This window comes from Paramacrobiotus metropolitanus, unplaced genomic scaffold (assembly GCF_019649055.1).
Source record: "Paramacrobiotus metropolitanus isolate TYO unplaced genomic scaffold, Prichtersi_v1.0 Parri_scaffold0000005, whole genome shotgun sequence".
Lineage (NCBI taxonomy): Eukaryota > Metazoa > Tardigrada > Eutardigrada > Parachela > Macrobiotidae > Paramacrobiotus > Paramacrobiotus metropolitanus.
The window spans coordinates 2034463-2060985 of record NW_026570225.1 but is presented as its reverse complement, the minus strand read 5'-3'; the positions used below and the strand labels follow the sequence as shown (position 1 = coordinate 2060985).

The 26523-nt window shown below is 40.8% G+C and overlaps 1 protein-coding gene and 2 long non-coding RNA genes across 6 annotated transcripts; all 3 read right to left on the bottom strand.

Moving 5' to 3' along the window:
- Positions 1–1322: 1322 nt before the first annotated feature.
- LOC129581247 (uncharacterized) lies at positions 1323–7519 on the bottom strand. 4 transcript variants are annotated; one of them, XR_008689477.1, is made up of 6 exons: positions 7417–7519; positions 6533–7177; positions 2995–5945; positions 1842–2787; positions 1725–1781; positions 1323–1668 (listed from the first exon to the last, which is right to left on the bottom strand). It is a non-coding gene; the product is annotated as an uncharacterized LOC129581247 (long non-coding RNA). The 4 variants fall into 4 exon arrangements; XR_008689476.1 differs by having other exon boundaries at positions 1842–3864; positions 4862–5945; XR_008689475.1 differs by having other exon boundaries at positions 1842–5413; positions 5666–5945.
- A 5146-nt stretch (positions 7520–12665) lies between these two features.
- Positions 12666–15212, bottom strand: LOC129581375 (uncharacterized). Its single transcript, XR_008689495.1, has 3 exons — positions 15110–15212; positions 14656–14768; positions 12666–14582 (listed from the first exon to the last, which is right to left on the bottom strand). It is a non-coding gene; the product is annotated as an uncharacterized LOC129581375 (long non-coding RNA).
- Positions 15213–17030: 1818 nt separating this feature from the next.
- LOC129581176 (zinc finger protein 572-like) lies at positions 17031–20075 on the bottom strand. The gene is made up of 3 exons (XM_055472102.1): positions 19556–20075; positions 18506–19037; positions 17031–18340 (listed from the first exon to the last, which is right to left on the bottom strand). The coding sequence occupies exons 1-3, from the start codon at positions 19748–19750 to the stop codon at positions 17901–17903; spliced, it is 1167 nt and encodes a 388-aa protein (XP_055328077.1). The 5' UTR covers positions 19751–20075; the 3' UTR covers positions 17031–17900.
- Between the last annotated feature and the right edge of the window lie 6448 nt (positions 20076–26523).

The window sequence follows — 26523 nt, the reverse complement described above, 5'->3', positions numbered from 1 at the left end:
TTTTTACATCGCGTTCCGGTTTTATATAATGCACCTCCATGCTGCTACTGAGAGCTTAGAGCTCCTGCCAAAACACTAGCTAAAACTGGCAGAATTGCTCCCAGAAATCCTCCCTTTTGATTCAATACAGCTTTTTTGGATTTGGCGGAGTACTTGCGCAGAGCCAGAAGTCTAACGGGCTTTCGCCATCTACGACAGATTTTCGTTTGCTCAGGTGACAAATTCACGGTGTTTTTCACTATATTCAGACAGCACTCTTCTAGCCCTTTAATATTTTTTGTGCAGTAACTTGCGATTCGCTTGCGATCTTTTGGTTTGAGAGATGAGAGGAAGAGCAGAAACGATCCAAACTCTTTAAGGTGTTTTGTCATGATGAGGCAGGTACGGAGCAAAATTTAGGATCTGTATAAATTCTTGCGCACTGAAACTCTGCATTGGAATTTTGAAAAATATGTGATCGCAACCTTAAACAGTCAGGACAATTCGGTTTCAAGCCTACAATCAGTGGCTCATACGGAATCTTTGTGGCGCGCTGATATGCTTTTTTGAGGTGTTTCATACCAGATTGACGAGATAAGTAATCAATCTGATTGTTATCGCCAACGTTTTTAAACAAAATTATGTACTGTGCATTTAAGGCTATATCTCGGCTCGCTTTCCCCTGTTTAAATAGGTTTTGCGTTATGTAAATCACCGATAAATTTTTGTGATGAATCCCTTGTGTAAAAATTTTTGTAGCTAGTTCGTTACTCGCCATTTCACTAGATAAATCATCAATAACTAAAAGATTATGTTCCTCCTTGGAAAAAAAGTTGCTGTTGCTCAGAATACTTTCTACACCTTTAACAAATTCACAAGAGGCGAAAACTTTCTGAAGCTCCTGGTAAGCATCCTGCCACTCGCTGTACGCCACTACTAGTCGTTTCGGAGCCTCGGTTGTAACATTATTTTTCAATAACTTTACTATATACTGCGTTTTGCCACTCATAGTCGGACCGCAAACCATTGCACCAAACGGCCACTGAAATCTGATGTCATACTGAAGCTGCGGAAACATGGTGACGATTACTAACGTAGTTACGGTTGGACAGTTGAATGTGGAGATTAATCTCGTGGATTTGTCCAGGCACGACCTATTTATCACCGAATATGATTCAAAACAATTTTCGGGGTTACTATGGCGTGTTTTCGAACCGCGTAAATTTCACTGTCAGTTATACGCCAATGGAAAAATAACTGTGAACGGTGGACAAAGTGTAAAGGAATCGCGGAAAAATTTGCGGTTTTTTCTTCGCAAGCTAACGTCTATTGGTTACCAGAAAGCCAAAATAACAGATTTTCAGGTTGTTAACATTGTTGGAAAATGCCGGTTCAAGAAGCAAAGACTGGACAATATTAACTATTTGACATATAAGAAATTTTACGAGCCAGAGCTGTTTCCTGGAATGACAGTACGATTGCCAAAAGCCACAGCAGTAATCTTTAACAGCGGAAAATGCAACATTTTAGGCGCTAAAAGCATGGAGGATATCGATGAAGCCTTCCAGGAGCTTACGAAGATGTTTCCTTAGACCGGCGTTGGACAGAGGGTGGATTTTCAGGGGGATAGCTTTTGCTTCTTGCTGCTGGTGCATTCGCTGCAGTCGCATTATTCGATATCCGAGTCTTCTGCAATGCGAAACGTAAAGTCTGAGCATATCTAATAAATAATTTGCTATTTTTACCATCGGATTCTCTTTCTGTGGTGCCACTGTCTTTGAGTTCCTTTCCGCTTTCGACATCTGGTAAATATTATGTTGCAATTAGTTAAAAGCGTATTAAAAATCAATAAATCATCTTACCGTTTACTTCCTTGGGGCTGTCGGTGACGTTCGCTCCATTGGCAACGTCGCTTTCCCAACGTTTGCGGAACTTACGAGCAGGAAACATTCCGTTTACGTCCATACAAAAAGAATGCTCTCGGGTGAAAATCTCAAATGGCGCTTCTGCTGAGCCGTCTTTGACTATTTTATTTACACGGAGCAGTTTCGACACTCTGACATTATGACACTCGGACACTCAGACACTACCACTTGGACACTTGACGTAGTGGCCAACTTTGCCACTGAGTTTGCTGTTTTCTAGGCACATAAACATCTGTTACTCTGTCTGCAGCAGACTGGCGGAATGGCGAAGTGCCGCAGCATAACAGTACCAGCCTTTCTAGGCAAGAAAAGCTATATATGCGCACAGCAGAAACTATTTAGCCATTCAGTTGTTCATTCAGACCAGTGCTTTCCTTGAACGTACTTGCAGCTTCTTGACAGAGACATTGACTGTCAGGAACTGTAGTCCGTTGCAAGAAAGGTCACCTGAGGCGAGAATTTCTTTTTTAACACACCTTGCGTTCGACAATGCGAAAGAACAGTCGAACGCCAGGTGTGTTAAAATGGATTTTCAAGCATATTGTGTACCTTGGAGTTTGCTTGTATAATCCTAGTCAGCAAATATAAGTGGGTTGTTTTTCGATATGAGTTTGGTTGAGCTTACACTGTTATATGCTGCAAGCACATTCTTACTTATCGCGAGAAACACTGCTTCATTTCTAATAATGTTGTATGTAATGGTAGAAACATTGTGCGTTTATCTGAGTAAAATTTCTCAGCAAATTGTTTCAGAAATAATAATTAAATTTTACGTAAATCCTTGTGTATCATATGGTTTGCATTTTATTTTTCAGAACAAAGAAAGCAGTGGTCGTTCCGGAAATGCACCCCTTTCTTAAACGCTGGGAATCCGCGCCTTGGTCTGAAAAAGTGTCACATTGGACATTGTTAGATGTGACCAAATAATTTTGCCAGAAGCCTAAAGCATGTCGTAAAGCCACAGTAAGTTTGCGTTAACAACCGTTCTTGTTGCCTGCTTACTTTTAAGCGTTTTTTGTAGATCGACTGTGCTAACAAGTACCTTGAAAAGGCAATGTACAACGCAGAATTCTACCATCAGCAACAGTACCTGTATGATGAAATTGCTGTGAAACTGGAGAGCATGCTTGCCTGTGCCAGAATGATGCAAAAAAGTCGAGAAGCTACCGTAGTCAAACTGCTGGATCTTGTTGCTCCCCAAACAATTCCAACCGGACGTCACTGGACAGAGCAAATCCGCAATTACGATAGAAAGCTGGACAGGCAAACGGCCAACCTTGTAAGGACAAACCAGAGAGCTGAAGAAGTATTCTTCTTCACCAGCAACGAGGAACGCCAGTTAAAGAATGGTGTATTCATGCGAGATGATACGAAAGCTCTAACCGACGAGCATTACGCTGTTCGCGCTACTGAAAACTTTGAACCGCTATTCGAAAGACTGGAGTCCATGGCCAGCATTGCGTGCTACTATAAAGAGCAACCTGATGATGAGCGTGACCTGTTGCGCCAGTTAGTTGAACTGGATAAACTGCTTCGAAATATGGATAATGGTAAATGCTATATTTCCATGTTGTGTTTTGGATAATCCGCAGTGTTTTCCTTGCAGGTAAATATCATCTGAAGCGTTACAGTCAACAGATGCAAATTAGCGGGAAGTTGTTATCCGATCGCTTCCTCGAAGAGTCTGCGTCAGACAGTAATTGGAAAAGTAGTTTTTTGGATGCAGTGAAGGCTGAAATATCCATAGTTGCTGCAAATGTCTCATCAGCGCGCACGTGATTTTGTTATTAATTTTTTCCAACATTTAAATCTGGTGCGTGACATAAAATAATCCAAATCAAATTTCATAGGCAAAGCTGGACCAGTGGACGGTCGTGCAAGTGACACGATGGATTATGAAACCCGCAGCGAAGGCGGCTCTTCTGTGTTGTCATCATTTATTACGTCCGATATCGATGAGCTAGCAAATTATTAGCGGTTTCATCATCATTATCAGCATTTGTTTCTAATTATTGTGTAACAGATAATTATTATTTTATTCCTAATTGCATATATGATGAATGGTTGTTCTTAAGTACTAATTAGATAGATGCCATGGTTAATTATCTTTTTCCTTTTTATCGCTCGTTGAAAAATAATTTTTACTGCTATGTACTTGTCTTTTTTATTTTTTCTATTGAAACGGTTTGCTGGTAAGTTTATGTGAAGATATATTATTATGGTAATTATAATATCAAGTAATTGATAATGTTGAAAAATTATTATAAAGTTGTACAGTTACGCTGTAATTTATTATTGCTCTATAGCTAATAGTGAAATACAGTTGCGCTGTAGTAAACAGTGCAGTTTAATCTTGAGAGTGTTCCCTTGTACCCGCTAACTGCAGTCATCCCTTGGAGTTCCCCGCTGGACATCCAGACTGTAGTGGACAACTGCAGTCGGCGCTCAGCGGGGAGCTATTTACTACTATTATGAACATGAGAAAAACAAGTGGAAGAAGGAAGATAGTCGCACATGAGTGAGCAATCAGTGCGTGTTCTGTCTCCTCTGGTCGCTGTGGAATTGCAGCTGGCGCCTTGGTGGTCGCCTCCGCAGTGACCACAGATGTGAGCAAAGCCGCACGTGGCGTGGCTGTAACATTTATTTTCCTGCCAATTATAGCAGCAAGTAAACTTATAGCGGATTGTGCCGGCGCGTTGATTGCCGGCATTCCCACGAAAAAGCGGACGCTTCTTCTGTATTTTCCGATCAACATCGTAATCACCGCGACGCGTCTTCGCATGAAAGTATTTATCGCTTAAAGCCGATCGTTCATGTGAATCAGAGAGACTGAGATCATCATGAATGGCCATTTCACGAAATTCTTCGTCAAATTTCAAAACTGCCTCTTATCGTCGTAACCACGCCGTCGTATAGCCAGAAATTCTAAATATTGCAAATATTATTAGAGGACTCACCCGAGTTGTAGTTGTTAGAATAGTGGCGGCCGTGGCTATGGCGTGAACGTTAACCGCGGGAACGGGCCCTGCCACGGCTGCTGCCGGCGGCCTATGCATGCTGACCGTTGTTGCTATTGGCGACCGGGACATTGGCTTGCGCGGATCCGGCGTTCTCGGCATTGCTGTTACGGGAGCGCAGCAGTTGGCGGAGATCGGAAACGGCAAGCGGTGCTCGGTGATTGATGAAGATCTGAATCTCGTTGCGATCGGCAGAAAGCTGGATGAAATCGAGATCTTTCGGATAGGACTTACTTTGATGAAGGCGGAGAAGTTTGTCCAGGTTGGTGAAGCCAGCTTCCTCCAAATCAAGCAGGGTGGCTGGAGCCAGGCCGCATACGGTAATCAGCTCGGCTAATGGTCCGGCGGCAGCTATTCCTGCTGGAGGTCCAACAGGATGGTCAGTCGGTGCGATGGCGCCGTTGGCATCCACAGCGCCTTCCATGCGTGATGGCGGGATGTCGTTGTGGTTATACAAACGTGGCAACAAGACTTTCCTGACGCCGGTATCATCTAGACCAGCATCACGGCATGCCTGCTTGAGCTGTGGAACCTTCAACTTCTTCAGTTCGTTCTTCGAGACCATTATGAAGACCGTTGGCGGTTATTATTAAAAAAGGTCACAGAACGTTCTAAAGGCTGACGATCTAAAAGCTAAGTATCTGCTAGTAGCAGGCTAATTTGCTAAATTGCTAACAAAAATTTTGCTAACTGCGAAGGTAGGAGCAATGATTATGCACTGTGTGCAGTGAGTTGCTTATATACCTCATCCAGACATTGACCGCTGGCCAATCTCCAAGCGGGCGGGCTTAGGTTGCGCCGCTAGCCAATAATGGACAGATTCCCTTTCCCGGGGAATCTTGTCTATTTTATCGTTTGTGAATAACAACAACATCCACTTTGTGCAGAGGATACCACTGGCGCATTCTCCATTCCATTAACACCGTTAGCCAAATGAGATAGTTGTCAACCTTTAAGGAAACCTCGTGTACACTAGGTACGTCTTGCAGGAGATACAATGTCCCATTGGTCAAATTCGGCAGATCTTTAAACAAAGACAAGACGGTGTCAGTTGCCTTAAGGCCATGGCTATTTTGGCTTTAATCGCTTTAAAATGAGCAGTTTTGCTTTTTGCTTCGAAACGTACGTAGTATTTAGGTCTATTTATGTATCCAGTGGAAATTAAGAAAAATTCAGTACGAACAAGCCCAAACGCAACTTAAACGATGCAGTTTAAAATTTGAAATAAAATAATTCCGCTAAAAAATTAACTAGTCTACACACGCTACAGGGAAAAATCTATGTAAGCAGCCAAAAAATCGAGAACTTAGTCCTCTTGCACCTTGCGAGGGCTTTTTTTAAAAAACAAATTTTTAAACTTGCAGCCTTTAAAAAACACTTTACAATTGCTGGTTATCGTTATAACTCAAGTAAAACCGAATATTTTTAAATTCGCTCTCGCAATTAAGCTTTTGAGGTATTCTTCCATCTATTGCGCGAGTTTCAAAAAAAATTTATAACTCCGAAATTAGAAGTAAATTTTCAAAGTTATTTGGCTGCATTTTAGCGGCACCTTTCAAAAGTTCATGCAAGTTTATGTCTCCTGTGCACATGTTGGCTGATTCCACTCACCACATGCATCCCGCCACAAAGACCATCCAGACAGCCGAGTGACCACTGCAATCACACTTGCGTGTGATCAAAACCTATTGTCTTTCTGTGTTTGCTTTCATTCTACCGATGTCCAGCGATGTTTTATGGCTCGGTAAGACAAAAGATGTGGACCGCAATTTATGCTTCCATATTAGTTCCATTGACTTTATATTACATATTCGCTAGCTTGCATATACTCGCGTAATGGTAAGCCGAGCCAGTCATTAGATGCAATGTCGACCACTTTGGGTCGCTTAATTCAAAAATTCATATTTCGAATTCCACTGATTTTATAGGTTTGAACTTTCTTCCAAGCAATAGAGCAGTCTTCATTTAGTATGTCTGAGTTTTTACGGAAAATGCCATTTTAGCATTAAAGCCAAAATAGCCATGGCCTTAACTCTCGCGCTGGACAATTTATTTGGAGTGCGTCGCTGAAGATTCCCGTTGATTTTCTCGGTCTCCTGTTTTACAGCGTTTGATACACAAAGAGTGGCCTGGTTAACGTGGGCGAGTGCTGTTAATGTTGTTAGTAATGCCGTGTCGGCACAAGATTTTAAGGTGTTTTCTACAAGATTCAGCAGGATATTGGTATCCAAAACTCCCAAATCGGTCTCACTAAGCCTAAAATTGCAACCCAAATTGTAACATCCCTTAGCTTGTCTTATTGTCCGCATCCCTTTACAGAACTGTACAATATCATGTCTTGCAGAGAAACTGTTAAAAAATGGCTTAAGGAATCAAGTCATATCTGACAGTGCTTGTTTTTTCAAAAGCAAGATAAAATGATATTTTAAGGTAAACAGCGTGCATTGCATGAGACAAGCACAAAATTCTGCTATAGAAACTTTTGCTAAACTTACGTGGCGGTTGGAAGATATTCATTTTACCACGCCGCTCAGGGTAAAGATGGTACGGATTTTATTCAATTACCAACAGTGTACTCGTATTTGCAGTAAATTGTAATAACAACGACCACTATAATCCGAAATGCAGTACGTTTATATACATGCCTAGCGCTGCGGTGCATTGTGATTGCTCATGTGCTCTTGACAGATTTTTCGTCCTGATTGATTCTGCGTCCCAGTTTTAAAATTCAGTTTTGGTCATAGACTCATACATGCCAGGATGACATCAGCTGCCATTTTTACTGTAAAGCTGTCCTGCATTAAAGGCTGAGGTTCGTTTTATTGCATCAGATGTCGTGATGTATTTCAGAAGAAGATGTACCCGGTCTGCAAAAATCTGATAAAACTAGACACTACCAGCCCTCATCTTGTGACTGACTGACCTTTTTTATCTTTTTTTCGAACTTTCCAGACTCGCTGTCAGATTAAACGGGCACGGAACATACATTTGGGCATTAAATTGCTGAGCACACATGAAAACTAATAACTGATGAATGATAAAATTAGGTACGGAGCCACGGATTTAGTACGGTCAGTGATCATACGCGATAATTGATAAGCATATGTTACACGACCGCTTATCACTGTTAATTATGATATCATTTCTTAATTCTTGTCGATACACCAGTAAGTACATCCGAAATATTTAGGACGTATGACGAAGTGTGCTCAGCAGCAGTGCAGTATATATTCTTTAAGTTTTGGCGATGGTCAGTGTCACAATAACAGATCAACAATTATGAGTTTTCTACCTTCTGTTTTAAAGCGTGTGCACTTGTGCAGCAACAGTTAATAAGTGGTTGTCAGATTGATACAGCACAAATACCATTGGAGTAATTCCGACCTTGCCTACTTGCGGCTTTGATAGTGTACATGTTGGATGAAAATATGGTTGGATTCTCAGATTCTGGAGTACCGACGATAGACTGCTTGGCAGTTCAATGCTAGCATGCCAAGCAGTCTATCGTCGGTGTTCCAGACGGGATTTGGAGTTTGGACCATGATGTTATGACGGGATTTCCACCGGTTATTAGAAGTCGGATTCTTGTGCGCAGGGCCGTAAGCTGAAGACCCTACTGTTCTTACCGAATCACGAGCAATACAAGCAGGTGTGAGTAAACAACAAAATGTAGGCAAGACCGTAATTCTATGTTTTTCAAGCTGTCGTTAGTGCTGCTGTGTCAGAAGTTACTCAGAAGTCAGAACTGAAATCATCTGAAATCTTCTATTATTCTGAGCCTTAACATTAAATTGCTTGATGATGTATGTACGAAGAATCGTTCGGGACGCAAATGTTGTATAAATGAGTCTAGCCGGCAAGCATGTCACACTTTTGTTCCTAAAACGTGTTTCACAATGAAAATTTACTGATGAAATTAGTCAGGAATGACGACAAAGATGCAAACAAATGTTCAAAAATACAATAAGTTAACAAGCGTCTTCGTTAGCAATCAAGAATTGCAGCGATTGTCACTGTCAGAGTAAAAGCAAAAAATATTACCGCCGCGGCCGTGCCAGACACTAGAAGCCAAAAGTTGCTGTGCTGTCCACTTATATCCTTTTGGTTCGTGCGTTTGTAAAAAGACATTACATAATGGTTGTCCTAGAAAATTTGTATGTAATTTTCCGCTGGTTTCTCCATTTTCTGTACCTTGCATTGTTTAGAGTGTTTCCGAAACGTTTCGGTGGAAAAATTCATTTTTAAAAAGTGGATTTGACAACTGACATTGGGAGTACTTAAAAAAGTATTTTCACTGGCAATGATCCAGTGGCAATTGGCAGACACAAATTCAAGAACGTTCGCATTGCATTATTCGCACGCATTGTCAATGAATTCTGGTGAAAACTTATTTGGACTTGCCTCTTCGGTAAATTTTACTCTTTAATAACTGGCTGGATAATATTATATAATTTGTTTTTTAACTTATGGAGCTTTTAAAATCTTGCAGAGCGCGCGTGGGCTATTTTTTACAGCGCGTGGGCTACATTATTTTACATACAGGACGACAATGTAAAATAATGTACAGTAGAAGCAAGAAGCGCAATTGCAATTCAAAAACCATACAAAAAACCGGCGGGCTTTTTTAAAAATTTGTAATATGGGAACCCAGATATTTAAAATTAAAACTTAGTCCAGAGGCAGGCCTGCAGCGATAACACAGTGCTCGGACCACGGAAATGCTTTTTCCCCAGCATAAAGAGAATTATTTGCGATAAACAGCATTTTAAAGGGAATACGTACTTACAGTCCAATACTATGTACGCAGACAACACATTCGACACTTAAATTTGTTTTTAGCACATTTTTTAAAGTATTCCCAATGCTTCGAAACCACTCTCTTTCGAAACCAGAAAAGGAATTTCTTCTGAGGGAAAAGCCTCTGGCCGAGGCCTGATAACTACTATGTCTAATTTGGTAAGAGTACGAGTACGTACTCGTACATCAGCATCCAGCTAGATGAAGTGCGAAAGGTTACATTGGTACAATCAAGGTCAATGTGTTAATTTTGAGAGTTACGAATACAATTACTAATCACCTAATGTAATTGTGGAAAGCGTAATGTGCGCACCAAAGTGTGCAGTTAGCATCGTCGCAAATTCCAAAGTGAAAAATTAACAGAGAAACTTCAGCACTACGTTCAAACTATGAAATAATGCTCTTTGCCCCAATATTTTCTGTGCGAGAAGCCGCATGGTATTTTATAGTGTGGCGAAACGGTTTCTTTTAAATTTTTGATTCACGAAAAAAATAGGCAGTATCTTTTTCAGTGCTAAAAGCTGTGGTATTGTAACTCTTTTTTAAGAAACCGGTACAGGTTTGTGCTCCGGCACGACTGCACAGTTAGGCCGTGCCGGGCGCCGGAAGGCTCCAGGCTACCTGTGTGAATTTATTCTGTTGAAGAAATACACTGAACAACTTTTACCTTGCTTTAACTAACAGCGAAAATAGGCTTTAGTGGCTCGATTAGTGTAGATCGGCAATGATTTAACTAGAAGAATATACTGTATATTTGTTTCGAAATCTCCTTCCAGAAAAAAGTATTACATTTAATAAAGATCTCGAAAGACTTCACAAGTCATAAAAGCATTCAATTGAAGCACCCGCCGGCCGATATTGGTGTTACTTTGGTTGCCGACTTCCCTGGTACCAGTTTCGGTGCTGGTGCAATTAATAACTGCTCGCAATTTTCGGGGAAGTTTTGGTACTGTTGCTGGTAGCGGTAATGGTAGTCGTACCAGGACTGGTGGTGGTACCCACTGTGGCACGGGCGCGTACTGGTTATGGTTGCTGCTTTGTAGATTTTAGATGTTTTCATTTTCCTGACACCTGAGAAATCTTTTAAAAAACAAAAAAAATCTAAGTCTTAAAAAAAATCTAAAAATCTAGTAGATCAAGGAACTAACAAATTTATTAAAACTAAAGAGGAAAAGGATAACCAAAGAAGCTGAAGAAAAGTTAAGACCCAACGGTAAACTAGTTGGGCTTTCTTTGGTTGTTTAGGTAAGGAATTACGAATAATAAAACAGTGAAAACCTATAATTTACAGAATAGAAGTACCTCTACCAAAACCATTACCAGGTCCATTAGCACTACCAGTACCAATGCCACACCAGGTACCACAACCAGTACTGAATGGCGTTAATTTGCGAGTGGCATTGGATTTGATGGTATTGCTCATGGCCGTTACTCTAGGAGTACGAATAAAATAATCATGAAAAGATGGATGCTCATTCATTTCTCTCGTACTCCTAGAGCAATGGCCATGTACTGCTGCAGCTGGCCGATATGATTGCGATTTCACACTTTGTGTATTTGTTGCTGGTGCTGGCGGTAGTAGCATTATAGCATAATGTTCTGTTCCTCAAATGACCAATATCAAACGTAGCTACCTTCCTGATTTATAGCAATAAGAATATGCGTACCTTAAATATCCTACTGATCATGAGCGGGCGTTTTTACAATGCTCGTCTCTTTAGAAGTTTCTTTCTCCGATACAAAATTTCCATTCGAACCTTTACAAAAAAATAGTAACTATTATTGCACTATATCGCGATCCAAAAAATTAATTTTTATTTACTTAACTTGCGAATTCATTAATCACAAAAAATTAACATGCTAATTTTCAGTTTCCTGTAAGTCGTGCAGGTATAATGTTGAATTTAGCGTGATAACGATATTCAGTACGCCGACAGTACCCTGTTCTTGTTATAATGTTTTGATAATTGTAATCCAAGAACGGTTTTATCACGGTTACCGTTATGTAGGGTGACAAGCTTTAACACTGCAACTAAAAATTTCAGTTTATATATTTGATGATTTCCCACATTCTTTTTAGGTTTGCAAGAACGTTCTTAACCGTTTCACGGTAAGCAAATAAAAGATAAAGTTAAGGCATACTACTGTTACGGTCGTACCGTATTTTGAAACATGTAGTTTCCGGTCTATGTAGCCGACTAGCTGAATTGACACGGTGACACCCTACGTCAGCACTCAGGAGTAATTTAATCGGTGCATGATAGAAATTTGATCAGTGATTTATGTATAATTTATGTTATAAATAGTAATGGGAAAAAGAGGTGAGCTTAGCGCGCGGCCGGCCAGTCAAATGCAGCATTAGCTTAAAATGTGGGAACAATCTCAAACTGGCGAGTATAATTAATGATCCCGTTGCCAGTCGTATTTAGGCAAATCTTGAACTGAAACTAGTTAAAGAATGAAACCAGAATCATAGGTTGTTTTCCAGTGACTGACATGGTTTGCAATTTTGTACGACGAATACAAGCACGATAACTATTTTTGCACTACATGTACATCGCGATCCGAGAAACTAAAACAATTAAAACACAGGAATTTCAAGTTCAGGTATCACAACGTTACCGCCTTTTTTTATTAGCTTTTGACCAACCACCGATAAATGAACACATAAAATAAAAAATATAAAAGACGCTGTTTCAGAAATCATAACTGCAGTTCTAAAATAGACATTGTTAACAGTAACGGTAACAGCGTGCAAAACATTTTCCAAAAAGGGGAAAACCTGCCCGTTTAGGAACTTTTCTATCAAGGAAATATAGATAATACTGCAAATGCTTCAGTTATCTTAATCATGTTAGCAGCTTGATATCCTTACGACTTCTGGATAGATATAGACAAGTACGTGAAAACGAAAATGGGATGTTTCAACCATGTGAAAAACTACTTGTTATTAAGCAGAGAAACGTTGTACCTCTTACAATTGTTAGTTGATTGACATATTTTTAACCGTTGCACGGGTAACTTGTCGTGTGTAGTTTTTTTATCAGTCAGCTATCAATAAGAGATTTAGTTGGGCAGTAGGTACTGTTGTACTTAGCTATGTAGTTAGTACCTCGAGACGGCCTTGGATATAAAGTGCGAATAATAAGGAGTTCTAAATTTTAATGCACCAACCATAAATCCTTTAACTGAAATGTTATTTGTACGAAGGGTTATTTGGAAGAGCACGAAAACATAATAATTAATAATTAGATTGAGCAAACCGAATTAACCAATTTCTCCATAGACAAAATAGAAAATTTACAAAAGACAATTGTAACGAGCATGTACAGTAATCACCGTGGGAAATGACATGTGGTCCGTCAAACCCGATGGGGACTACTCTGAACATCCGTTAAGACGTCAGTAGACTACCACACCCTTGGCGTACATTATGTCGTACAGTTTATTTAAATGGAGTGCAGTCCAGACGCATTTCCGGGAAAAGTCTTATTTATTTTTGAGCCTCGAACAAATCTTGTTGGCAAAATGACTTCATGTCGTACCGGTACTGGCATAAAAGGTGAGCGATCACTCATTGAATACGGCCTAACTAAAAAACTGAGTCTCTACGGTAGCTGTTTCGTATCTGTCAGCCGGTGATTGCGATGGATACGTAAAAAGAAGCATCGGTTACTGTACTGTAAATATTTGTTTACATCGCACAAACACATACTTAGAATTTAAAAGTCTCACCGTCAAAGAGTCATACTATGGAAACAACAAAAAACAGCGCAAACGTCTCCCACCGTAAACAACCTGCGCCCTGATAGCAATTAACTATCACAATGTTTCCGAATAATTTCGATTATCAATATTGTTTCATTTGCTACTATTCTGTAGAATTATTTGTTTTCGTGCCGGTAAGTACCGACGACATTCAAAAATGAAAGTTTATTAAGGTTGTATTCGGACCTTGTAAGGTTGATTAGAGAATGTAAAAATTTATTCGCAAATGTAAAACACCCTTCCACACCCCCCATTGCCAACCGTTGCAGTATCAAAACGCATAACAACAAAATGCGAGTGCAGTGATACTGTACTTATGGATGCTGTACAAGTAACAAGCACAAATACTACAACTGTAACAACAGGTAAGCGTAAACATGGATCTTAATTATGTTCTTATAATTTACTGGTTCTTGTTAACCTCTTATAATTTTATAAGTACAGTTAAACACAAAGTGATTACAGTAACTATACTTGACGTTTGGTTCGACAATTGCACATATTAAATATTGGAGTTTATATAAATACAAAATACGCAGTATACACTGCAATTTGCACATTTTAAAATTTCAGTACTACCCTAATGCTTGGGACAACTGTTTAACTGTGTAAATGATAAAAGTTGTGGATTCTGGTGGCGTCGTATGATTCGGTCATCAAACAACACGATCGGGAAGTTTTCGCAGTACGGCCAGTTCCACATATTAGAATTGATTTACTGCATCCGGGATCCAGCACTGCTAGTACTTGGGAAGAGACATCTACCGCGTAAGCGTATATGCAAAGCAACAAGATACTGTTTAGTTTGAACAGTTCTTTGGAAATACTTCCCTGTGCGTATTCAATAATGCAATCCTGTGCGTATTCAATAATGCATTGCAATAACCAGTCTCCTGGAACGGATCCCGGCCTCCGATAGACACCACTTATTGACTATGTATGGAAAAAGGGCATACACAGCCGGATTCACCGCATCTTCTACCGGCTGCCCGCAAAGCATATACTGGTTTTGGCGAAACATGAAAATGTCAATAATAAGTTGTTGAGCATAAACGCATGGCAGCTGCTACGGCTAATCGCTGGTTTCCCTGGAATGCTGTAAATTGATGCGCATTTTCCCGTCTGCGTTGTTGGAGTGCGTTACGTAGTAGCAATTGAAAAACTCATACCTTGCGCGTTTCCTGTATGGTTTCCACTTTCAAACAGTCTGCGCTGAACATATTATAGTCAACCCCGATCGATATGCACAAATGTTGGCAGCTTTCCGCAGGTGGCTCAATAACTACAAGTAAATTTCGCAGAAGTTTACCCCTATCTTTGTGAGCAGACTAGACATTTCGTCTGACACTTCAGTTGCGGGTACCACAGCATAAAAAATATCGATTATACGTATCGCTTGAGATCATTTTCGCTACGGTGTCAAGGGGTCTGGGAAACATTACATATTCGACGAAAACATGGATAGAGAATGTGGTAAATAAATGTGAGAAATTGAATCCCTGGGATATTGCGAAAGCAGATTAAATGTCTGACACAAGTACAGTAATTAAAAATCTCGTGTAAGTTTTCTAACATCTTTCGTTAAAGCAAGCAATCGTTGCAGATTTGCAGACTTCATAGTACCTAGCGAAGCATGAAGAAAATATTCCAGCGTCCAGAAAATTTAATGTAAAAAAGCACGTGCTCGGATTCTTTGTAGCAGTAGTTTATTGTATTTCGTTATCTTTAATACTGTACAATATATCTGTAAACTGTAAAGCTGGTCGAGACTAGCCAGTGTTCCGGAACGAACGGAAACGCTTGTAATCGCTTTAGACACATATGACAATCTAATTTATCGATCGCTTTTTATCAGCAACTTTCCAGTGATTTCGTCAGTACTTACGGTACGAGTATTTGTTGAGCAGATAACCCAGACCATGCCGGCTGTGTTGCTCAGCTACCAGCAAGGGACCAAATTTTTCTGTCCTTATTGATCGTTTTTGTATGGTTTTTGTTTCCTGTAATTTGACAATAATATTGTATTACGCAATTGTGCTTCGTGTCTCCAATTCGAGTTTGCCGTTTGAAATCACCATTACTTGTATACTTACGGACTATACGTATTACCGAGGTGAATCGGTTTACAATATGGTGCCATCATGCGGTGGTGCATCAGGTCCTACGGCAACGGATAGATACTTACTCCCAAGAAACCAATGAAAATTCTAGATCTTGCATATTGTGTGGATTACAGGATGCAATCTTGGCATGGATGAGTATATGGAAAGTAGCGAAGCAATACGAAAACAGCCTAATTAAAGATCTATTTTTGGCAGTAATTATTAGTACAGAAGCAATTCGCATAGTGTGAATACTGTTTAATTTAGCTGTTTTTCCTTTTTCAATACCGAAAAAAATTTTATTGCCTATTTCGTTTTCAAAACAGGAAAACTGCGAAAGCTGACTTTTAACTAGTGCAGATAGTCACAATTAGATCCAACGTTCAGACATATTTGGTAAACACTCTATACCGTCCCTACAAGAATTACACTGCGAATGGTGCGGGCCTTCCGGCATTTGAGTACGGTTGCACTTATACCTGTTAGACATTCTGGCGATTTGTACTGTAAGACTGCGAGAGGGAAAACATTTAATACACAGCTGGCAAAATTAATGCGTGGGAATCCGATAATCACGCTCTGCTTTCACCGTACGAATGCGATACCGGATCACGCTTCGACGACGTGATCAAGGTTACAATTAGTCTGTCTGCGCAATCCGATTCGAGGCATGAACACGCGCAGTCTCTCATCTAGCAGACGCACATTGCTGATAGACGACGTAAAAGGAATAATTACAATTACCGTATATCGCCGGTTTCAGGGCGCTTAATCATTGTGATCTTTTGTTTGCCATAGACTAAGGTCACTAAGCTATTCATGCACAGCTGAAATAAAATAGAGCTGATACATGATTTGCGAGTGATTTCGTTTCCAAACCGAGAGGACAATCGATTGAAGCGAACATCACCTACATCACGTACTCTGTATACGCAGTGTTTACATTATCTGTATGCCTGTATCGGAAGCTGGAAGGGAAATATATGTAATTATATTGAAAAAGTTTTAGACCCGAAATTTCGACCGCCAAATATACTTGTGCGGGTCTGCGGGGGTGGGTTTACTGATCTACAGATTTGTTCTTGACTTGTTGTTGTGCATGCTTTTTATACAAAATTATGTTCTCAAGGCTTGAGTTTCCGGTGGCGGCGAAATTGTGAACGTGTCTCACTGGTCAGCCGTTAACATCGGTGCCACCAATGTATTGTACAGTAATTGTAGTGGTAGCCAAATGAACGCCCATCATCCTAAGTTGGCCCCTTGTTTCTTGTGTACATAGGGTACCTATATTCCTAGAACCTTTTAATTATTGATCCATGATTTAGCTTGTCATAATCTTTTCCCCTTGTTATTTCACTCGCTCTTATATTATGCTATTTATGGACTGCAACATGTAATATTGTCATATGCCCTTGTTGTACAGCGAGCACCGCCCGTTGCACGAACACATTTATACCATAAAATTTTATAGTACTCGGTCGTAACGGTAACATAACAAAAAAAAACGTTTACTCGCATCCTTAGTCACATGGAACTAAGTCAACTAACAAACTTAAGTTATAACTATCAAGCAACGCCACAAAATTAATGTAAGGATGAAGCATGAAAATGAGTGATTATTGCTTAGCGCTTGCGTTTCATTATCAGTCCCAACGGTAACCCGTGTAATCCGGAACGTAAAAAAGAACGCCACCCGACGTCAAGTTCCAACTTGCAAAGACATGTTCCACCGGAAAGACACATCCATCACATTCATTCCTCAGCCTGCGCAATCTGGGAATCTTCATCACAGCATCCTCCATCCATATCACAATCATCAAACAGGAAGAATCGGAAACACTGTTCCAATACGTATCCACTTTCAAACCTTGCCACACGAACCTCCAGTTGAGTGCGTGATGTACCCAAAATCGTTTGATTCGATAGTAAGTCATGCAACGTATCAATATAAACATAAACCAATAAACTCGTACATTGTCGCATTATAAGCACAGTAAATAAACGCTTGATCGTTTAACTTAATGGCAGTGATTTTACTAGGCAGCATAATCGAATGATCAACACAGGTATAATGGAATTAAATTGGGAAAGATGTTGCGTTGGAGATGCGAAGGCGATCGAACGGCACCCCAGACAGCTATAATCATCCGGCTAGCAGATCTCCGTGAGCGGGATAGCGATTGTAAATAATTAAAAAGCGTTTAAAGCAACAGCATAGTGCAGCTGGACGGCCGATTAACCTGTTTCCTTCCATGCGAGTACAACTCAGAAGAATATAGTCGACATCGTTATGATCTGATCGAACTGCATATTTACACTGGAATGACGAAATTACGAAAAGTGTCTTGTCCCGTTGTGCCTGTCAGGAGATTCTCGCTAAAGCATCCCTTGGAGCCGGCGGCTGCCCAGCTGTCGTTCATGACCGTTCCGAACGAGTATTGTAAGGAATTATCTACCTCCCAGTCTGTGCTGAGGTTAAATGCTCCATTCGCCATTATGGGGAGGTTTGGAAACATGCTGGAGCGATTGCTGTTAAATGCCGAAAACGCTGACGATCCCGGCTTCGACCAACATCCCCACCAATCGTAATCACTTCCTGGCAGATATGTGGTGGTCAAGGCGGTGCAGCCGTTCTTAGCGGCACCCATCGTAGCATGCGCGTTGTAATGGGGAAAAAAATTTTCTTGCCCATATGCGCTAGTGGCGTTACCAAAGGAAACACAGTTTTCTGGCTTCGCCCAAGTCAGGAAGTCTGTAATAGACGTACAAGTTGTAAGTGAGCGGTTTTTTGATTCAAAATAGCACATTAAGGGAGTTTTTGAGGTTGATATTCTCCTAGGGAGCATAAACTTCAGCCCTAAATAGCCATCCAGTGGCTCTTAAGAGCGTTATAATATCAAGTTTGAGATGTACTCACCTGCCATTTGCGGCATCGTCATTCGTTGCTTGTCCACTTTGTCCTGGTGTTTAGTGCTGATGTGCGATGCCAGGTACAACGCCTGTGTATAGGCCTTTCCACAGAAATTACAAATATGCGTTTTCGTATGCTTGCTTTCCTTGTGCTTTGGGATGTGCTCTCGTAATCCGGCTTCGTCGTGGAACATTTTATAGCAACTGTAACACCGGAACGGTTTATCCGTCTCGTGACATCGGCTGTGCGATTGTAAATTCGACAGCTGAGAAAAGGCCTTTTGACATCCAGCAAAATAGCAGCGGTAAGGTTTGTCGCCGGTGTGGGTGCGGAGATGCTGTTGAAGATGGGAAAGCTGCGTGAAGCATCGCTTGCACATATCGCAGGTGTATGGTTTCAAGCCGAGATGGATGCGCATGTGCTGACTGAGATAACTGGCATTGGCGAAACACTTGGGACAGTGCAGACAACGATAGGGCTTCAACTCCCGGGCGTGGGTTTGGGTGTGCAACTGATGCTCCGCTTTCGACTCGCATATCTGTAACACGACGGATGCATCTCCATTTGTTGCATGAGATGTCCCATTTCTCATCATTTTATTTGCATAAGAAAGTGATAACATTACAATTTAATTACACGGCTACCCCGGATTGGCAACCTCTACGTAATTTTATAGTGTTTCTCTGCGATTACTTTTGGAGTAAACCTTCTAGTTAGCAAAACGCCAGACAGCCGGAGTGTTGGTGATCGGCGGGATCAATAAGTTGTTCCCAGACACGCCAAGCTCCTTTCGCAAATAAATGCTGTGTTAAGTATATCGATTTATTTCCTGCGACTGTTTAGCCGAGACAGGCAACCGAAAAAAACTGATATATAGTTATGCAAGCACGGCGCTGCGCGTGGCTGGGATGAGCCTACCGAGGATTCGCTTACTCAAGTATGAACGGATCACGTTAGTGAGATTTGCAATTAAAATTCTACCAGATTGTCAAGTTGTTCTATGTCAACACTCGACATATATTCCGGCAATGTACGCAAATTGCTCAGAGGACCTACCAGAGAACACTTCTTGCATTTTAGCTTCTGTCCAGTCGTGCCCATTAGCCTGTTGGTGGTCGGTTGAAATATTTGATTCGTGAAATCCGTTGAAGCATAGCTGGACGAAGACGTAGTATGACTGTAGCTCGGTGCCCGATCCCAAGACAAGTCTAGTCCTAACCCATGGCTAATTACATCACCCCAGGAATCCATGCGGTCGTGGAATGGACGATGGCTGGGAAAGACGGCAACCGGCTAACTTCAGGAAATGCAACTCGTAGGTCGAGCCGGTTCCGCATATACATGTGTATTAATCCGGTTAAAAATCAAAATCCTTCCACTGGGTACGATATACTAGTTCTAACGCGGAAGTAACCTTAAAGTAGCTAAGTCTCGATGAAGATAGAAAGTGCATTCAAATTCTGCTGCATCGACTACAACATATTGGTGAAAGTCTGCATAATCACATCGGAAATTGTTGCAGAAGGCTTTTGTATGTGCGACTGATTGCGCTGGTGAGTACAAGAGCTGAAGCAGATTTCAAGGCGGACGTTAGGCCGATGTTGTCTCCGTCAAAAAATGGGATAAGCGCCGGGTTATGGAATTGATCGGTGCGTTCGAGGGCGTACGGACCTGAAAAGATGCGTCGGTATTGGCTGATTCCCGCGATCCTTGAAGCTGTCTCGTTTACTTTCGCATACCGTGCGTCTGGTTTTAGGACCGATTCGAATAGATCGTGCTAACGGGAGAACAAATGTGCAAAGATTGAAGTCGGCTTACATAATAATGCTCGAAATCGGTGTTATATAAGTATCTATTAATTTCATTTCCATGACAAATCTTCCATTTGATATTAATTTAATTCTTTAATTTGACATTGAAGGGACCGCTTTGAAACAGCGCAAGGTTAATCGGATGAAAATGCTTGCAAAACGATGCAGAATGAAATGGAATATTTTTTACCGTATTAATTTTCGATTTGTTTTTAACGACGGCAAAGCCAGTCTTGCTCAAATAGAATTATATATCGCATACAGATACCTACTGTATATCTATATTGTTTACTAATTCTTCTGAATTCCTGTTTCAAATTGTCAGCCATTCGAGAAACTTTAGAATATCGCCAAGATTAACAAAGCAGAGCGCCTCTACCTCTGTTGCTTCTTATTGGAAGATCGAAAGACGTTCTTGGATCTTTCCTAATAGTTTTGAAAATACGTAAGCTCAAGCCGATAATTCAGTCGGTATCCAATCTCAGTACGGCAAATTTCCTATTATATCCTATCTGACATGTACATCGTGTCCTTTGGTAATTTGTTTAACAAATTCCATAACTACGTAACTTGTTATATGAATACTAAACATCTCTAGCAGGTCTACGGCCTCTCCTGTTAGACCGCGGTAATCTCCGCTTCTGCTCATCCGATCTTCATGCTTCAAAATGTTTTGAAAACCTCTCAGTGCGGCGGGTGATCTAAGACCAGTCGTTGTTTGCTGAATTCAGAACCGCTAATCCAGTGGTCATTCAAAGGCTTGTTGCCATGGATGCCATAGGCCTAACATAGTCTGGTCTGGTGCCACGGGCATTAAATTTGAATAAAGAAAACCTTGTGGGCTTAGTGAAGGAATCACTTCAGACACTTCACTGTCCACAGTAGCTTATTAGAATTTGGAGAGTTTAGCAGAACAAGCGTAAAATCAGCAGCCGAGCCACAAACCAATCAAACTTTAGGGGCAAAAGGTCAATACTCCAAAAACTAGGCTTTAGATGTTCTGACTTAAAAGAAAGAAGTGAAATTGCTATCTTAACCGATAATGCCAGTAATCGCTAACAAAAAAAGGCAAATCACTGACAAAAAAGGGACAAATTTTAGCGGATGCAGCCGCAAGTTGACTGCAGAGCATTCCTGTCATCCGTTAAATCTGATAAACTGAACAAGATCTGTTGTCTTTATCAAAAACCAATTGTCTTCAAACAAAATAATAACTGCTGTTGCTTCCTCGAATCGACTGCAACCTTTGAATTTTAAACTGATTATTTACCTAGTCGTAAGCCAATATTCATCCGTGCTCAGCTTGTTAACTACATCCGTAACAACCGTGACAGAGTAAGGTTAACAAACCTATGTTTGGGAGAACGAGTAGGCCGATTTCAACGCGGTCAAGTGCGCCAGAACCGCTGCAACGACGCGGTGGATGTTACGCTATTACCGAGTTGATACGCCCCTAGGGAAAAAAAGGGGACCGGAAAGGAAAGTTGTTACCATGGGCATCCATAGACATACATGGACAAGTTGTTCCCATGCGCGTAAATGACACGACACGCCTCGGCCAGCGGCCTCGATGCGAACAAAAACAAAATTAATTAATCACCAAAAGCCGACGCCGATAAATTGGTTACGGATGTAGTCCTCCGTAAACTGGTTATATGAATACTAAACATCTCTTGCAGGTGTTTGGCCTCTTCTGTTAGACCGAGGTAATCTCAGCTTCTACTCATCCAATTTGCGTACTTTAAAATGTTTTGAAAACCTCTCAGTCTGGCGGGTGATCTAAGACCAGTCTTGTTTTGCTATCATCAAATTATCAATGCCAGTGGTCACTAAAAAGCTTGTTACCATGGATGCCATAAGGCTAACATGGCTGGCCAGTTACCACATTATATACTGCATTAAAACAACAAGAAAAGCTTCGGCTTCGCCTCTGCGTTTCTTCTGTTCACGGACTGAGTGAACAGATATTTTCGCCCACTGCACTGGCAAAAGCAGCTTAATAGTTTGGCAATTTCAGAATACGGTAGATTGAGCAGAGACCTAGCAGGCGAGTCAAAATCAAAACAGAAGGGGCAAAAGGTCAACTATCCAGGGTGCTCGCCGCGGGCAACCATCCGGAACACTTGTCCGGCTTTGCCATTCTGACTTTGCGGGAAAGCGTAATATTTTAAAAATAGTCGTAAGCCAATATTCATCCGTGCTCAGCTTGTTAACCACATCCGTAACAACCGTGACGGCATAAGGTGAAAAAACCTATGTTTGGGAGAACGGATAGGCCGATTTCAACGCGGTCAAGTGCGCCAGAACCGCTGCAACGACACGGTGGATGTTACGCTATTACCGAGACGATGCGCCTCGAGGGGAAAAAAGGGCACCGGAAAGGAAAGTTGTTACTATGGGCCTCCATAGACATACATGGACAAGTTGTTCCCATGTGCGTAAATGACACGACACGCCTCGGCCACCGGCCTCGATGCGAACGAAAACATAAATTAATCAAGAAAAGCCGACGCCGATAAATTGGTTACGGATGTAGTCCTCCGTAAACTGGTTATGTGAATACTATACATCTCTTGCAGGTTTTCTGCCTCTGCTCTTTGTTCGCTATGATCTCAGCTCCCACTCATCCAATTTTCTCGCTTTAAAATGTTCTGGGAACCGCTCGGCCCGGCGGGTGATCTAAGACTAATCGTTGTTTGCTATATGCAGAACCTCAAGCCCAGTGGTCACTCGAAAGCTTGTTACCATGGAGGCCATAGGGCTAACATGGGCTGGTCTGTCACCACGGTCACATTACACTGTACTTACTCAATTAGCTCAAACATGAAACAGCTTTGGCTGCGCCTCTGCGTTTCCTATGTTCCGTGGGCTGACTGAACGACACTTCGTTGGCTACAGTTGCTATTACAGTTTTGCGAGTTTAGCAGAATGAACAGAAAAACAGCAGCCGAGCCACAAAACGACACAAACTCTGTTAACAAAGGTCAACAATCTAAGAATTGAACATTAGTAGAGACTGGATTGATAATAGACTTCGTTTGCTAAAGTAATAACCGACAATGACAGCAAGCGTCCACAGGTTGGCTAATCACTAAGCCAAACGACAAGTAAAGGAAAAATTCGGCTGATACAACCGCAAGTTGACCGCAAAGCATTCCGTGTCATTTGTTAAATGCGATAAACCGAACAAAATCTGTTTTCTTATACAAAAATCAACTGTTTTCAAACAAAAAAAAATAATTGTCACTGCTTTCTCGAATACGCTGCAACGTATGAATTTTAAACTAATTTATTTGCCCAGTCGTAAGCCAATATTCATCCGTGCTCATCTTGTTATCTACATCCGTAACATCTTATACACGAGTATGCTTTGTTCCGAATGATTGGCCGAACGGCTGGGCCAATTTTCACGCAAAAAAGTGCGTTAGAATCGTCGCAACGACGCCGGTAATGTTACGCTATTGCTTAATCGATGCGCCCCAACGGGGAAACAGAGGCCCTGAAAAACAAAATTGTTGCCATGGGCCCCCATAGACGGACGTGGGCTATTCATTTGTACAGTCGCAGCGACAGAGGCAGCCCGCGGCCTTCGGCATCGCTTCGGCAAACAAAACAATCGTGAAACCAGGGCAAAATAACAATAGTAATCAAGCTGGCGATTAGCGCAATCTGTATTTTTTGCTTTATTTCTTAGCTCTCTTAGGGTTCTTAGGTTTCTTAGATTTCTTAGGTTTCTTATGTTTCTTAGGGTTCTTAGGTTTCTTAGATTTCTTAGGTTTTCTTAGGTTGCTTATGTTTCTTACGTTTTTAAGGCTTCTTACATTTGTTAAGCTCATAAAATTTTTTGAATTCAGAAGATTCGTATGTTTCTTTAAATGAAAATTTTCGAAACTAATGTACGCCAGGACAATACGTACGGATGTAGATCCCGTAAACTGGTTATATGAATACTAACTAAGTAACAAGGGTCCTCGACACTTTGCCGTTGTACTCAATGTTCTCCCGTTCTACACATCCAATCTGCACGCTCTAAAGTTCTACAGAATCCTCTCAGTGTCGAGAGTAATCCTGCATCTTAAAATTTCTGGAAAGCCCAATCCCTACAGTCCAGTGGTCACTCAAAAGCTTGTTACCATGGTGGCCATTAACTTAACATGGGCTGTTTGTAAATTCCCAGATTGTTACTATGTGTTATTATATCGAATTGTCATTGGAAATTAGCGAACTGCGAATTAGCAAATAACAGGTTCTGCTCACGCCTGTTTATTTTGTTCGTGCCTCCTTATTGTAATAAACATCGTGCCATTATTTAATACATATGCAGTTAACCTTTTTACATGCTCGAAATCCTTAGACAGTATTCATCCGTGCTGGGCTTGTAACTACTACGTAACTAGTTCCATATACGTAGTTTGTTCCATAACTACGTACTCTGCTTTATGATTTTATGCACTTTGTCATGCTTAAAGGGCATGTTAATCCACCTAATGTTTATTAGGGAAAGAATATTCAAACTTATTAGCACCGAGGTTGCATTAAACCCGTTGTAAAAATCCAGAAACTGGGATATTGGCGAATATAAGAAATTGAATAGGTGATTCAGGTTCGTTTGACTGTTAATTACTTCGCGAGGCCACTACGTAACTGAAGGAGCGTAAATTTTCCTGGTCTCTATATATCAAGAAAATAGATCTGTATTTTGATCGGCCGCCTCGTGCAACATGGCTAGAAAAAACCGCCAAGTAAATAACAAAACCGACATTACCATTAAACTCAGCTTGTTCCAAAAGCAAAAGGGTCGCACGTGCATTTTGTTTTCAAAAATATCTGTCCCGGGACCGTCGCTCGGATGCCGGTACGGACAGATATGAGTTCAAGGTGACCTTGAAAGACCATTTACAACATATTATTGCGTGGAGTAACGAATATTCGGTTGTTTTGTACTGTAGGATTAATGCAGTAAATTTTACGTTGAATATAAAAAAAATGAATATTCTGATTATATTCAAATAGTGTAATAAGTAACAGAACTAAATTTTTTTTAATTACCTTCAAAAAAACTGTTACAATAACCTTTCAACAAAATGTTATGAAGTGAAGAAATTCATTGGGCTAGCTGCGAAATTTGGTGGCAACGAAAACCAAAACATTGCAAATATTAACTGTATACACTCCATTTCATTAATTATCTGTATTGACGAAATGATCAAAATTCGAAAAATTTTATCGTCAAGAAGCCGCCATAAAGAAAAATGTGCCGGTACATGATACCACAGTGATGTGTTTACAAGCACTGGAACTTTTGTTTTCGCGCGCTCTCATTAATTGTAAATACATAAGACTTCCAAGGGAAATAAACTGTAAAAGTCATTTTTAAAGTTGGAAAAGAACTGTGGAACCCCGATTCAGTAAAAACGACTTGGATACTCATATAGTCATATTACCTTACACGCAAGATTTCGAGAAGATGATTTGATGTACTTCTATACAAATCCTATCATGAGCTATATTCTATCATCTGATGTATACGAATTATTTTGCCCGGTAGTGGCTGGCTGCATAGCGTGCAATCGAGAACTCACGGAGTGCTCGGTGCTTATCATATGCTTCAAGTTACCGAGTGCATGATCTTGAAGTGCTGTCCTTTACAATGTTGAAGTCTGATATTATATTTAATATTAATAAACTGTATCAGTGCCAATAAAGTCCGGAAACGGTAAAGTGTTTAAATGTAGTTCATCATGCAACGGTTATAACCGACGGTAAAGGTTATTTGAAACGGTTTTTTGGCAAGGCAGATTAAGACGGTAAGGTTTTCGCGGCGGCAAAGGCAATGGTAAAGGTAATGATGGAAAAGGCAAAGTGAAAACGCAAAGGCAAAGAAAAGGCAAAGATAAACTTGGCCGACCCGCGCAAAGGGTCATCCTATCTGCTGAGTGCTGACCAAATCTATTTACTTTTACCGCAGATCGTGCCTGTTGAATGAACGGAAATCATTAATATTACTCTAGGATCAGTGATCAGGGCTGCTCAATGAACAAAAATTACCCTATTACTACCATTGTTAGGTCACTAAGGTCAGCTCTGTGAGTAGGACCACGTGAATGATGTGATGATCACTGTGGACGACTGAACGGAATAATTCAAAGATCACAGCATGCACTGAACTAGCCTACATACTGAATAACGGGAGCGATACAAACAATATTGTCT

Bases quoted from the DNA above. Each gene is read 5' to 3' on its own strand.
- LOC129581176 (XM_055472102.1), bottom strand. From the start codon at position 19,750: ATGGATTCCTGGGGTGATGTAATTAGCCATGGGTTAGGACTAGACTTG. The intron at 19,038-19,555 runs GTAGGTCCTCTG...GTCGTGTTACAG, and splicing joins AATGCAAGAAGTGTTCTCTG to ATATGCGAGTCGAAAGCGGA. The intron at 18,341-18,505 runs GTGAGTACATCT...CGTCTATTACAG, and splicing joins GACGATGCCGCAAATGGCAG to ACTTCCTGACTTGGGCGAAG.